Source organism: Megalopta genalis, chromosome 12 (genome assembly GCF_051020955.1).
Source record: "Megalopta genalis isolate 19385.01 chromosome 12, iyMegGena1_principal, whole genome shotgun sequence".
In the NCBI taxonomy this organism is placed as follows: domain Eukaryota; kingdom Metazoa; phylum Arthropoda; class Insecta; order Hymenoptera; family Halictidae; genus Megalopta; species Megalopta genalis.
The window spans coordinates 11,860,567-11,876,921 of record NC_135024.1 but is presented as its reverse complement, the minus strand read 5'-3'; the positions used below and the strand labels follow the sequence as shown (position 1 = coordinate 11,876,921).

At 31.7% G+C, this 16,355-nt stretch overlaps 1 protein-coding gene across 6 annotated transcripts in view; it reads right to left on the bottom strand.

The window, feature by feature from the left end:
- LOC117222967 (opioid-binding protein/cell adhesion molecule) overlaps nucleotides 1-16,355 on the bottom strand; it is a 727,814-nt gene that overhangs the window by 112,344 nt on the left and 599,115 nt on the right. For all 6 annotated transcript variants that reach the window (XM_076525588.1, XM_076525593.1, XM_076525589.1 and 3 more), the window contains one exon: nucleotides 1,347-1,588. In XM_076525588.1, coding sequence (XP_076381703.1) covers nucleotides 1,347-1,588 — 242 coding nt within the window. The remainder of the gene's footprint in view (nucleotides 1-1,346; nucleotides 1,589-16,355) is intronic.

Here is a 16,355-nt window from a genome sequence, read left to right as displayed (position 1 = left end):
TTATAAATTTTCAAAGTTGATTTTCATCCGCGAGAACAGAAGTTTCGTGATTAAAACAGTCACCATTTCATTACCTTTCAAAGTTATCGGAGAATCGTATGATAGCTTGAAGCAGAGTTCGGAAAAATTTTATTTGGATGACGGATAAAAGAAAAAAACTAACGAAGAAAATTTGATTACACACTGTCGAATAAATCGAGTAAAAATTTAACTGGATGGAAATTTATCTGAATTAAGTTTTATTGAAATAAGGATTTATTCGTATAGGAATTCATAGAAAAAATAATTGATATAAAATAATAAATAAATAATTGATAAATAAAAATAATAGAACGTTGAGATTTTTGAAATTGTTCGAATTATTTGAATAAAGAATTGTTCGAATAAAAATTATTCATATAAAGAATTATTCGAATGAATAGACAGAATAATTTATGATGAATAATTGATTATGCAAGTAACATATTCGACCAAAACGAATTCAGTCGAATAATTATCATAGATAAATATTTATTCAAAACAATCCGAACAATGCCAGACTCAGCCTTGAAGAGAATACAACTGTATTCTATGTAATAACGAAACTTTGTTCAAGATGGCACTTTATCCTATTTTTCATTTTTCAAACATTCTTTGTGCTGAATCCCAGCTTACAAGATTTCACCGCACGTAAAGTTCCACAATGAGGAATAACTTTACTTCTATAAACTTAAAGCAATAAAACAACATGAAAATAAAGCTTATATTCGTATATAATGTATATATAATATATTCGTATATATAACGTTGCTTAATATTCTCCATAAAAATCTTTTCCTTCCACATTATCATTGTAACACGAAAAAAGAATTTTTTACTGCTCCGTCTCGAATATTTCATCTATTCGTCTCTTTGTCGAAGAAATCGTTTTTGCTGCATTCGCAGTAGAAACGTTTCAATGCAAACGGAATAATGGTATCATGTTTGCATTATATCTGATCAAAGATTATAATTTGAATTCAGTTCGATCGTGAAACATACATATAACGGGAGCAGGTATTAAATTAATTTAAGTGTAGGCGATGCTTCTGATGATAACGACCGTATTGTTTTTTCCTAAAAGTCTTTCCGCGAGCGAGGAACGAGGCGGGCGAATACAAAGAAATTAATTAAAATAAATTGTGGCGGCTTATCCTACGCCAGCGAAGTCGTACGGTTCAGGATTAATCGTGAATTATCGTCTTTCTAATTTTCTGCGAGAAGAAAATTGTTCGAAGTTGAGTGCGAGCAAACGGAGACCTGGAAGGGGAGAAACGTGGAGGAAATGAAGCGAAATGTAAAAAGAAAGAAAGAGAAAGAAAACTCACGGTTTTGTCCTGCAATAAGGATATTCTGCAATCGAGTACGGCACGGCCGCCGGCTTGAACAGTCATATTCTTTCCTTCCCCTTCGAAATGAGGATCCCACCGATGATCGTGATGATGTTGATGCTTATTTAGCGTACTGTGCGCGTCGAAGATGTAGTACAGCATCGGTGCATCTGTCGGTATCGATCGCTTTGCCGCCGTCGTTGACTTCGTTGATACCGAATCTGTCATTAGCGGCAGATCTGAAACGGAAGTGTGAAATCTAATTATGAACTGCTTATAAATCGATTTACAGACGACTTAATGAAATATCGAAATGCATTCGTGGTCGGTCAAACCGACAATCGTAAACGTCTCGCTGTCATGTTTGAAGAAATAAGAAAATCGTAAATGTCACGCTGTCGTTATTTACGAAATGAGAAAATCGTGAATATTTCACTGTAATATTTCATGAAACAAGAATAATAAATGTCTCGTAAATGTCTGGGTAGCGTATTTTAAGGAATGACTTAATGTAGATACAGAGTAATGCTATTAATTAGAATTACATTATGATTTTTAATAAGAAACTCATCTATTATTCTTCGAACAGTTTTCGTTAAGAAATGCCAAAAGTGTTTCACCCCAAGGCTGGGGAAAATTTGAAATGCTGTGATATAAAATAGTAAACGTTGAAATATTTGCATAAGCGAATACTGATATTTGGAAATGCCATTTCATTTAATCCCTAAATGAAGAAATGAGATAGTATTTCCAAATGTAGTCTTTACTTATGCAAATATTTCAATGTCTCTACCATTTTATATCACAGTATTTCAAATTTTCCCCAACCCAGCTTTACCCTCGAATCGCGGGCGAGTTTTCGATTTTCCGGTATGAAATCGCGCGTTACTTTTATTTATTACGCAGATGTGTCTTAACAGTTAGATTAAAAAGGACATTAAAAAGAGAAAAACAAGAAAAATAAAAAATTGTTTCATAATATCAAATTTTAAATATTTTCTTTATTTTTTTCGTTATATTTTACAAAATATTTAGAACGCGAATTCCACATTGTTCGCGATTGAAGACTTAAAGAATGCGCGTCCATTTAATAAATTATAACAATTCTTTGGATAACTATATAAAAGAAAAAAAGTTTCTATTTAATATATTATTCCTAATATTCCTATTATTCCTATACTGGAATATATGTATATCTAATAAATGATATCTATATAAATCTGATGTGATATCTATATAAATGATATCTAATTTAAAAAAAGTATATCTAATTAGGATAATTTAAGTTATCGGATTCATAATATCCCTATACACTTACTGTTTTAACATTAAATCTATCGACCTCTTAAAATTATTAATGAGTATTGCTTTATAAGATTGATAACCTATCACTGATAAGGCTGAATTTATAAATTCAAAAGGTTTACAATTTTTACAGCTTAGTGTTAAATGTGAGAGATTTTTTTATTGCGAATTGTGAAGTTGGTTTAAATGTCAATTACTGAGTGTGAAAGAACGTTTTGAGAAATTGTGATTTGAGATGCGAGAGGAAGAGTATAGTTGACAGAGAGGAGAATTATTGATTTTTGTAATTGCGATGTATGCCGAGTGATGCTAATGTCTATTAATTAAATTTGTATAGTTTGTTGTTATTTCATTTGCATCATCATAAATCCAACATTAAACTATCATACGATATTTAATTAACCGAAGTCAGTAGTCACTTTAGTTTTATGTGCGAAATGTTTACAACGCACGTTTATAATTATTTTATAACGCACTTAAAGAATAGGTACATTTCTTCATTAGGCAGCGTCGTAATGAATTTTTAGGATGGAAATAATTTCTTCTATGTGATAAGCAATGAAACATATTAAAATAACAAACTATAAAACGTTTTTTAAAGCAATCACAGTAATGCTGGATTATTCGATTTTGAATACAGGAAAAATTTAATTCATGTTTTATGATAAAAGATTGCATTTGATGTACTTAAAAATTAATCAGCTGAAGCTTACGAATTCATATTGAAATATAATTCGTATTCAACACACAGGATTTATTGGAAAACTGTAAGCTGAAATAATTCCGACGTATTTAATGACATAACAAAATATTTAAACTAACAGATATTCGTTTCAAAAGAAACACAAACACTGTGATATCAGTTTTAATGCCTTAATTGTTAGCGTTTGACATCTCTCATAAAAAGTATTAATATTTATAGTCGAAAGCCATTAGGTTGGAAAATATTTTAATTCCAATATTGCGAAGCGACGCCGCAAATGCAACCGTACACCTTTTTAAAGCCGATATTCAAGAGGACGTTGTTTAGTTCGAATACAGAGATTTAACTGATATTAACTTCCTTAACGTAACAATGTTTTTTCTACACGAAGTGAAGTTTTACATCAGTCTTTTTTTATTCTCATAAGAGCTTTAAAGAACTATGCCAACAAGTCGAAGAAAAAAAAATGTACTTTCCAGGTAGCAAAGAATTTTTATTGTAAATTGAAGTGGACATACTTCGTTAATCAGATTCGGCTTGAGCAACAAAAATCATGAGAAATGAAAATGTTTTAGTCCTATATTTATCACGCACAGTCGGTGTAAAAAGTATTCGTACACCATTTAAAACGGTATAACATTTTCGAAATTGAACCAAGCTACTTTATTTTTTTTTTTTTAGGTCATAGAGGTTAAAAGAACGTCATTTTTTAATTTTGTTATCGTACCAACCAACTGCAATCTTTGAAAACAATGTTTTAGCCATTGATTACTAGATTAATCCTTTTAACATCCCAAAATATTTAGATCGCTTGCTATAATTACGAAAAAAGTTATTCGGTTTTAAAAGATGTGCGAATACTTTTTACACTGATTGTGTATTTTATCAGGGTCCGTACTGTACGATAAAGTATTGGTGAAATATCGAAAATCTATGTCGAGTAGTATATTAAAACTTATTCAGTTCGGCTTATAAGAAAATATCTTTAAAATTCTCTTTATCGCACTATTTGTTCTTTAACACTAAATTTACGGTCTGAGCAAATTTGACTGATTGAAAATTTTATTGCTATACATAAAACTTAAATATTAATTTTTAAATACATCTGTTGGTTCATTTCGCATTGAATGTCGAATGTGGTATACCTATTTTCATGGTTATGAAATAATTCGCTCATAAAATGATCTAACAGTTAATTACTTTAGACATATGAAAATGGCTTATACGAAGAAAACATCTGATGCGTTAACATTCATGTTCAATAATAAATTAATAAATTAATAAATCAATAATAAATCTTTCGTTTATCGATTTGGAACTATTTTGTCTGCAGAAGAACTTCAATTTTGTTGTACGAGTCAAATTTACTTCAGTAAAAATAGATATATGTATAATCGACATTCGTAAATGTAGTATTAAATACAGGGTGTCCTAAAATTATGGTACAACCGGGAAATGAGGAGTTCACGAACTCATTCGAAGTAACATTTTTCTTTAGAAAAATTTTCTCCAAGGCATCGTTTACGAGTTATTAACAAAAAAAAACAGTGACCAATGAGATGCGAAATCGGCTCGGCCGCCTTGGCGCCAGACGTAAACTCGTAAAATAAGCCGCGGATTGCAATTTCGCTGAGGAAAAAGTTACTACTAATGATCTGAGGAACCCCTCATTTCCCGGAAGTATCATAATTTCGGGACATCCTGTATATCTTTCTTTATCTTGTGTCGTTAGATATAAAGTATTAAATCGAACTGACAAGTGTTAACCGCCTGTTGTTCCGTTGCGTTAAAATTCTCTTATGTGAACGCTTCTGCAATTAGTTCACAAAACGGAGGTTCTTTTCTGTTTATGTATAAGCAGAGGCACAGGTAACTAAAATATATAAAACACAAAACTAGAATTTGTTGGTTATTGAGTCGATCTCCAGAAAAGGGAACACATATCCCGTCAGATTTTCCGGTTCTTCGAGCCGGATCTATCCGGAACCTGTGACGAATTGACATCGCACACAGTGTCTCTGTGCGTCAAGTAAGCCGCAACAACTGTGGGTTCATCACGGGAGAGCCCCAATTGGTACAGCGGACTGCCATTCTAGCTGCGTTGATCATCGAGGGAAGTGCTAAGCCCCGAGGACGTTAGTATGAACCGAAAGGAACGTCAATAGATAAACACGGAGGCCACGGTGCAGCAATCTGACAAAGTACATATAGTGTCGAATGATGAACGCATTGACCACTTTTAAACGGCATTTAAATACGTACGGCCGTGTTTGCCTTTATCCGCGACACTTCGGTACGTCTTCTTTAGTCGGGGAACATAGTACTGCAAACTACGGTATCAAAAGTTTGACACAGTTCAAAACCAGATTGAGTAGAAAGTAGAGGGAACGCCAGCAGCGCAGAAACACGTCGCGTCGACGTACACGAAGTTCCCGAAAGATCGTATTTTGAGCTACTTACTTCGGCCGAATTTAATTTTACAGGTACAACCACGACAACCGCAATCACCGTCAACAAGATGCACGTCCCGTCTAAACTTCTTACGCCTGTATTGTCAACGTTTAGTACAGAACTGCGTGTTAAATCGTCGAGAACAGCATACGCCGAAAACACCGTTCTATCCTTTGAGCGACTAATTAAAACGACACTCTAAAGTGTTATATCTGCAGTTGCGAGGTGCACTCCGCGACAAAGAGATCACACGCTTTCAATTTGACGTGATCTTTAGTTACTTAACATTGCAACCGAGGATTCGTTTTTAGACATTCTCGCGAAATTACCTCTTTAAATATACACGAATGAAATCGAATTGAATTTCGCCTGTTTATAGAATTTTATTGAAAAGAGAAAGAATTTTAAAAAGAAATATAGTGGAACAAAATGATAATACATTTAACTAAATATTATGTATAGCAATAATTTTTATATTGGCGCCTACACCAACGCTTCGAGCAATTTGCCTTGTAGGCTCTTAGTATTGCACGTCGTTTGCCAGTTTTCCGGACTTCTCAAGAAATTCACTAATACTTTTCGACTTCTATTCGTAAATTTTGCTACTTTTGTCACTGGAATATCGTGCTACTTTCAATTTTATTACAACGTGCATTTCACGCGTGTCCAATCTCTTTCCGCGACCGCGTTATTACGGTCTTTATTAACTACGTTCCGGGGTTGATGGTCGCAATTCGCAAGCGTCGGTGTAACTGGAAAACGCAGATTTATTACAAGTGCTATTATTTTGTCCCGCTTGCGAACAATAATATTTAAATTCTTTGTGTAGGAAACCTGCAGATGTATATGTAGTGGATGATATATTATACATTGTATAATATTTACAGAAATGCTCTGAGAGTTATCAGTAAAAGAAAACATGTACTTTGTTCAGATTTTAATACAAAATGTGGAAATTAAATGTATATTATTACTATAAAACTTTATTAGTGTATTCTATGGCACAAAGTAAGAAAAAAATGTTATGTGAACATAGGTCATATAGAGCTTTATTAAGAAGTTATAACAAAAATTCAGAATAGGAATAGTAATCAACTTGCTGTTACTGCGAGCATTGGCTTGAATAGATCAGCACATGCCGTGTGTTTATGTAAGCTGTGTTTATTAATACATTTCGAAATGTATTAATAACCGTTGTTGACAATACATGATTGACATCGATGGAAGATTTTCTTTTATCTTTTATTTTTTTTTTTTAGTTGATTACTATTCCTATTCTGAATTTTTGTTATAACTTCTTAATAAAGCTCTATGTGACCTATGTTTACATAACATTTTTTTCTTACTTTGTGCCATAGAATATACTGACAAAGTTTGAACATTAAAACCTGGGACACCCTGTATAATTGTTGCTTAACAATTTTGGATCTAGAGCTACCGTTTGACACTGGATACCGCCTGCCGTTTGTTGAAAAAAAGTACGGTAAGATAATAGTAATAATAATAGTAACAATAATAATGATGATAATAATAACAAAATTTTAATTCAAAATGTTTATATATGTAATCGACGATACCGCAAGGGTTAATGTTTTCACTAGTTTTCTTCATATTACGGTCCTTAAATTGTATTTTAAGATTTCAATCAGTTCTTTATCTCTCGCTGAAGCGTAAATATTATACATATGTTTAAAAAAATTACTTTAGTACTTTAGTACTACATATGTTTACTATATATGTATACATGTATTGAGAAGGATCGACATGTCTTCTAGTACGTGTGCATTTTTCCTAACGATTATTAAATTGCACAATAAAATTTGAATTATTATCCTAGTTGTACCAGTACTGGGAAGAATAATGACATCTGCGATTTTTATACCTAAAATGCTAAACCACAATTTCTATCATATTTTCCATATTTTTCGATTTTATATAATATACACATTTTTTATACATTAGAACACACGTTAATAGTTTCTAATGGAACATATATATTTTGATATACATCCTAATAGAACGTTATATTTTAGAACATTTATTTATAGAAAATAAAGATTTTCTAGTTTTACGTGGTTTTAGATGGGTGTCAAATTTTACTTGTAGAAGATTTTCTTTTCGTTTGTAGCCACATATTTTCAGTACTTCTAAACTGTTCCAATTTCTTGTAGTCTCCCTTCCCTTATCACTCTTCCCTAGGGTTTCAAAATACATCATTCTTTTGAGCCTATTTTATGATTTTTTCCTGATAAATACGTGGATTCTATATTCCACGATTCAATTAATGTAACAACATAAATATTTTTGAAATTCTGACATACAGCACTTCTCCTTAAATAATGTATAACCTGACTACTTCCATTATTTGACATTTTCGAATGGCATTCTTATCACGAGACGCTTCAATATACATGTATAGAAATGGAGAAATGGCATAACTGACAAATAAGAAAATGAATTTCTAGCAGAAGAAGTATGTGTATAAACTGTCAGTTGCATCCGAAGATTTATGTCACGTCGACTGCTATCGTTTTAACAGTTAAAAGAGAATATCCTTTTAATACAGATTAGTTTTTGATGAACTAGAAAACGATAATAGCACGACTACATCGTTGGTGTTTAGTTAATAATCAATATAATTAGTTTATTCGACTTTGTGACTAATAGCTAATGGTCAACGGCAACGCACACGTAATTTGCATGCACAAAATAATAAGTCTAATAAATCTTTACCGGAAAGTTCAAACAAAGGCATTATGTAGCTCGGACCACGTATTATACGTATTATTATTATTATTATTATTATACGTAATAAAGGATCATTATCAAAATTTAAAAATACACAATTTCCATGTTACGTACATACATCCTGCATGTATTGTACGAGGAGTCACCATTATGTGAAGTATCGTAAATCATTTAAGATATTAATGAACAATTGCTATTATAATTTACTGCCATTTCAGTCACTTGGGGAAGATACATTTGCTTGCGCTTATAATATTTCTTTGAAACTTATGCTTGAATACCAATCTTTTTATAATGATCGAACGTGTTAGAGAGTGACTGAAGCATCTTGAACGACATTAACGCACCCATTTCCTCTGATCATTTTCAATTTATTTTGAAAAGTTGAATTCGAAGCTAAATGAAACACGCGACAAAAAGGAGTCTCCTCCGTACGGAAATCGTCAAGAGATGGTGCAACGCAATTTTCTTTTCAATTGAGAAAATAAATTAGTTTGCAAGGGACAAGATATGGCCAGTGATTCTCAACGCCAACGGTCCCTTTAATGTTTACAGGAATTTGTCATATACAGTGGCACCAACTTTTATATTTAGTGTTTGCTAAGTAACAAATACAGAAATTTCTCCCTAATTCTCGCTCAGATTGCGCACAAAAATGGACAATTTGGGAAGAGGTGATATGATTATTCGAGGCTTACGTCTCGTTATTATTGTTGTTGACAATCGGTAACTATAAAAAGGAGTTGCAAGGCTCGAATAATCGTATCTACCCAAGTTGTTCATTTTTATGCGCAATCTGAGCGTGAAGTAGGAAGACATTACTGTAATGGGAAACGTTGTAACAGGTCAAAATAGCAAGAGCGAATACGAGGAATTGAACTACGATTTCTTATTAACTTAAAATTCAAATTGAGACAATTATTTCAGATTCGAGACGAATACACACATACACATGTACGTATAGTCAGTCTGCTAATTGTGTGCATTATTAACAAAGAACAGGTGTTAAATATAAATATGTTTCATCTTTTAGAGAGTTGAGAATAATGTGTAATAATAAATTGAAAGTCTTTAATTGTGTTTGTTGTTCCATATTTGATTTATTAATGTTTGCCGTAAATACATAAAATCCGCGGTCTATTCGTAATTATTTTTAATTTTCGATTTCATAAACGCAAGTTGAGACAATTGTTGTCAGGCCCACAAAGAATGCACACATTTGTCCATCAGTCCCATTAAAATTTTCACACCGTGTTTCCAAAAAATTTTTATATTACTAAATTTCTTTAAGTGCTATGTGCATCCTGTAAACGTGTAGATTTTATCGAAGTTCTATGTTTTGAAGCTAAGATATTTCTAAAGGTAACGAGCTCAGTCTCTGAACAAATATGAATTTGTGGAGGAATTAATATTGACGTCACAGAAGAGCAATATTCAAATAAGTAGATACATACAATAAACAATAATATTTAACGCAAGCTGCACTTGTATTAGTATAGCAATCGTGACTCTCTGTACTTTAATTAGGCGTCATGTTATTCTCAATACAGTTTCTGCCTCAAGAGATGATACTAAATACACTTTCAAATTAATTAGAGTTTTCGTACACAACGATATACATACGTATGTGTGCCCCTCTTTGTGCAATAACCATCTCTTTCCTTCTTGCTTTAAATATTTAAATAAATAAGTTCAGTTCATATTTCAAATATAGTAAGATTAACATTTTGATAATCTCACAATAACTGTTGGAATAAGCTTATCATTTTGATAATTAAAGTTTTATTACATTCAGTACTAAAATACACGAGCACGTCAGCAACTATATAATAAAAATGAAATTTTGATAATGAATGTTTTATTACATTCGGTACTATCATACACGAGCAAATTAGGGGAATACACGGATAGATTAAATTATATTATAAAACATGAAAATATAATTAAAAGACAGTCATTCCCACATTAGTTAATGGAATTCAAGTATTCACAAAAAAATTGTTTCTTCAAGCGATTAGACTATTTAATCAATTAATAGCAAAAATCGCATATGTTCACAAATAATTTCAGACGGGAATGCAAAAGCGCTCAGATTATTTTGAAATATTCGGTAGAACGTACGCCGATTTACCGCGGAAAAATATTCTACTTCGGGTGTCGTATAGCACACAATTCTTTCAAATATTTCACACGTGTGTACGCGCGTGCGTATTTATATGCATGTACATCGTATAATACATACTGTCATATGTAAGGATGTGTTTTTCTAGGCAAACCGAATAATCACTTCCTCTCTACGTTGGTTCTTACCGGCGGAGGAGGACGGGGAATGTAATGCAAGAGATGAAAGAACACGCCTGTTCAACAATGTCCGAGCGAGAGTGCGAGAGAAAGAAAGACAACGCTATAAAAACGAAATAGTAGCGACAGTTTATGTCACACATACCAGTGCAGAATAAATTCAGTTCCCTTTTTATTATAGTCTGTGCATTAACGCTGGATTTTCTGGACCAGCCAAAATAACTGTTTTTAAAGTTTTTTAACGATATTATTGAAATTATGTATAACCGTGTACAATGCCGCTCAAAAGTATGTGGACACTTATCAATTCTATAGAAACTACGAAGTATGTATAATGTGTATTGTTAGATGATTATTGCTAAATTCTATTGTGAATGTAATATACCTTGATAACATCAAATTAAACAATTTAAGTATTTCAATTCTTTAAATAAATAAAAGCTTACGCGGTAAAAAAATTTTTTAAAACACTTATCAACATATTTACTTTTAAAAATATTTATGGGAAGTTTTGCAATCGGAGTGGAACCCAATTGACAGTGAAATAATGAAAAAACTAACAGCCAGAATGCCACGACTAGTAAATGCGGTTATAAAAGCACACGGAGGATATATTGATGAATAGAAGATATAATTTAACGTTAATATAATAATATATAATAATATAATAATAATATATATAATATAATAATAATAAAAAATAATATATACATATAATATATAATAATATATATTTAATGTTAATATAATATTTTTTATTATTATTGGTGAGTTACTTGATTAATTATTGGTAAGTAGTAGTAACAGTTAAGCAGGTGTCCACATACTTTTGAACGGCAGTGTACTTGTTGGGAATTATTGGATAAATATTTTTATTAGGATTCCTAATGTGATAGAAGTCATCCGTTATGTTGAGCCAGACTAGATATTGACTTTTACGTTAATAGTTACAAATTCTACTAATTCACATTATATTCATTTATGAGAAAAATTAACTTATTAAAATTGTTAAGACAAGAAATGCATTTCATATCAACCAATGAATATTGTATAAAATAGGAGCTATAAGAACTAGAAAAATCCCACTCCTAAAACTATTATTAAGCCAATAGTAGATAAACATAAACAGCACATTAGTAACACCAAAAATGCAGGATCATCTCTAGTAAATTGTGATTTGGTTTATTTTTTTTCTACCTCTAAAATTTTTGTGTACTTTTCGAGGCGATATAAACGAGATCATTTGGCATAAAACAATTTCAAAATCCATTTCCTCAAATATTTATAACGTTTTGTTGCAGCTCCCATCCAATCTCAACTATAAGTCACTGGCGTTGGCAAATTCGAGTCCAATACACTGTGAACAATTATGTGGTATGTGAGAAAAATCGTAGTATTTCTCAACTGCCCTGATTAGGATGCAAAGATACACATATGAGTACGCTTGTATTATACAGCAAATTCTAAAATAGAAGGTAGAAAATACTATGGAGCGCTAAGATTATAATAATAATAATATAATAAATTTAATATTATTATTTAAATAATAATAATAAATTTTTATTTTTAATATTTGTATATATTTTTTATATTATATATATTATCATACATATAATAAATTATTATAAAACCAAATCGACAACCAAAAATTCTCAAAATGTCAAAATAATTTAATTAATAAAATTCAAGCTAAAAAGTGAAAGTTTGTCAGAACAGTTGATAGAACTTGTTTGCATACTAAATGTCCTATACGATTATACATATATATAATTATTTATAATATTTAATTTAATATATATTAATATGTTAAAGCAAGCTTCAATATTTTATTGACATTATTTTTGTAATTGTAACAAATTATTTAAGATACAAAACTCACTCAGTATCTTGGATATTGTCCGAAAGTTTGGATTTCTTATTTGTGAAAGACATTATTCATTCTTAAATTTATATGTATAAAGTAATTATTTATTTGTTCGAAAATGCGAGAAGAAACGTTATGGTCATTTCGGAGCTACATAAGTGTTTATTCATCCTTTAGCAAGACTTTCCACAGAAGTTCTGCAATTAAATAAATGTACAAGATTTTCAGTTGGATGCTATATATTAGCTAATTTTCGCTTATTTTAATTAAGTATTTCCCGTAGAATTTTTCTTTATTATTCACTGAACGCGTTAAATCTATAACATTAGCTTAACATCAATTATTTACTGATTTTTCTTCCTTACTGTACATCATAATTTAAAAAATCTCTCTTTACGGTTTTATTATATCGAACTTGCTTTCATAGAAGGAAAGTAAAAATGTAACCTTGGAATGCTGATGCACATGTGAAGTCACGTTTCGACATGCATTGCAGCATTCGAATAAATTTTTCAAGATTCGGCTTGCTTTTCTGACAATTTGCATGTGACATCATGCGCTCGTCGCATAATTTACTGTCCAACATTTCTCCATGCATAAGAGGCATACAATTTCATGCAATTTCAGCTGCTTCGTCAAACACTAACACGAAGCGTATATTGAAAGATCAAAGGTACGCGATTTTTTATGTTATTTATTTCGTATCAATGCGTTTTTCCTATATCTTCCACGTTCGATGTACCTCGTCACATTCGACATTCCTGTATCGACATTCCTGTTCAATTTGAATTTTTATATAAGAGATATTATGAAACAACACTGCAATTAATCAATCGAAATATTGGAAAGCATATTTAGATCGCCGCTGGAAACCAGAAATCGTTTTAGCAATTCAAATGCGAACCCCAGACCGAACACTCCGATGAACTATTAGCATGTTTTCATACTTATAGCGACGTGCTATCTACTGTGTATTTCATTTTTTACTAGACTGTGGATTTTTATGCAAAGTAAAAATTGCTGCATTGAAGGAGCTAAGTGCAACATTTTTTCTTTCTGGAATAATTTCAATAAGTGAGTAATAAATTAATCGATCAACATTTTTAGTTGCTTTCAATCTTTTCACCATCTTATGTTTTCCCCTGTCCATTTTTGGTATAAATGCATAAAATCCGCAGTCTGCTAATAATGATAGCGCAAGACTTTCGGTCACCAATTAAATGAAACTTCATAGCCTTATAAATTATCGTGATTATGAACATGTAATATTATGGAGTCAGATGCTTATTCACATAATTCGTTCACCTGAATCCACGCCTGAATGCCAAATGCGCCAAAAATACAGTTTAAAACTGAAGGTTATATCATTTTATAACACCGTTGATTCCCGTTTAACCCTTTCATAGTGAAGTAAAATTATGAATTCTTTTTTTCGACAAAAAAACATGTGTAATTTTTTTATTGTTTTATATCATTCTATCGGCGTTAATAACTACGAAAAAAACTTTTAAATACGTTTTACAATTGTTATTGAGAAAAAATAAACATCCAGTTACACATAGTTACGTCTTGTGTGATATATCTTGTAACATGGAATACAGAAACCTACGTCGCAGTCTGGACAATAGCATCTCGTTTCCTTTCTAATTCTCTTTCCACCAATTCAACGTGAACAGTGTACTGCACCTAATTTAGTCGGTTTTTCTTTGTTAGCACAGTTGTTGAAATATATTCAACAAAATCTGTCAAACGAAGCGGTGATGGAGATACAGAAGGTCGGTCAGTCTTACTCGTTTCTGATAATGATTGGTGTTATTTTGCAATTAGATCATCTATTATTTGCGAAACTGCAAATGTGTTCTTATTCCACCTTTCTTTTTTTTTATATAATATCTAAGCATTCGATACTGCTTGGTCTAACAGATGTACGAAAATTTTATAATAATATTTTGTTCCTCTGGTACGTGTTACATTACAGTATTTGATATTTAGATCCGATTTATCAACGTCTCCCATTGTAATATTGTAACCGTGTATGGCCTTCGGAATATTCTTGATTTTATTACTTTTTTGTTTATTGGAACGTAGTATCCGAGAAAATCTCAGGATTCTCCTTTTGGTACTTGACGCCTTGCCCGAGAATACAGTAAATTCTCCGTAATTGACGCTTATCTTGATAATAAAAATGGACAATTTGAAAAGAGGTGATACGATTATTCGAGCCATGCGGCTAGGTTTTAAATAGAATTTCCCTGGATTTATCATGCACCATGATACTATTAAGAATTCTTTAACATGCAGATACAATGTTTACTAAAATTGTTTTACATAAGCATAGCATCGTCGCGCATTCTTCGCAAAGCATGCTTATCGTAAGAGCATTTCGAGCATATCCTAAGTGATCTTACATTTTTCGATTACGAGTATCGCGGCTTGGAAGGTTAGCCTGAATTGTGTGTTATCGAATCTATTGCTCTTCGCGACTAGTGGTGGAGAAATAAGATGCGAAGCAGGCGAATACAAGTTTGATGCCCTACTGTCGACGGGACGCGATATTTCTTCGAGTGTAAGTTCGATCGCGTGCAGCACATCGGAAAACAATAAATATATATTTATACACACGCGCACACACATGTATATATATATATATATATATATATATATATATATATATATATATATTTGTCTCACTGTATCTTTGAAAGAACATGCACGATGCGTCACGTTAACATGAAGTTATGTGCCCGCCAACAAACAGAGAACATACTCTTATAGTTAGCTTTCTCTTTTTCGCCCTCCCTTCTTCGTATATTTCTTCGGTTGTCTCCCTCCTTAAATATTTTAGTTTCAACCATCTATCTTCGGTTTAGATGTTGCTTCCGCTCGGTTCGTTTCCGGTACATTATTTTATTCAATTTAATTTTGAATCGAGCTTCCTTGAAACAAGAGTCTCTCAACGTACAATACATGTAAATTCTGCCTAATCGACGCTCAGATTGTACACAAAAATGGACAATTTTGGAAGAGGAGATACGATTTTTTACGAGTTTTATAGTTACCGATTGTCAACAATTATAAAAACGATACGCAAGGCTCGAATAATCGTATCTCTTCTTTCCAAATTGTCCATTTTTGTGTACAATCTGAGCGTCGATTAGGGAGAATTTTTACTGTACCTTGAAAATGATTAAAAATCATTTGAGAGACAACCTTTTACTCGCGACTTCAATTGAATGTAGACAGAGAATTCAAGGCTTGAAACAATGGAAAGGCTAGAAAAATATACAGAGAGATCGTTAATCATTTCTACTCGATCTGATTGTACGAATAAAAGAGAATTTCTTAAAATAAGATAATGTAGAACTGGGTGCTTTTATATTCTAAGATTTGAAACTCTAAATTTAAATACCAACTGTTTCGGAAATTTCTGATGTTATGCATAGTATACATAAATAATGAGATTATAAACATATTCATTTATTCTACTCAATAATTAGTAAGATTTCTAAAATATAATACTTTATAGCAAAATTACACACTTTATCTATAAAGTTGGTTGAAACGTTACATTCTGGAAAGCTCCAAAAAGTGACTGATTCACAAAAATGTTCCTTCTAAAATGCAATAACTTTTT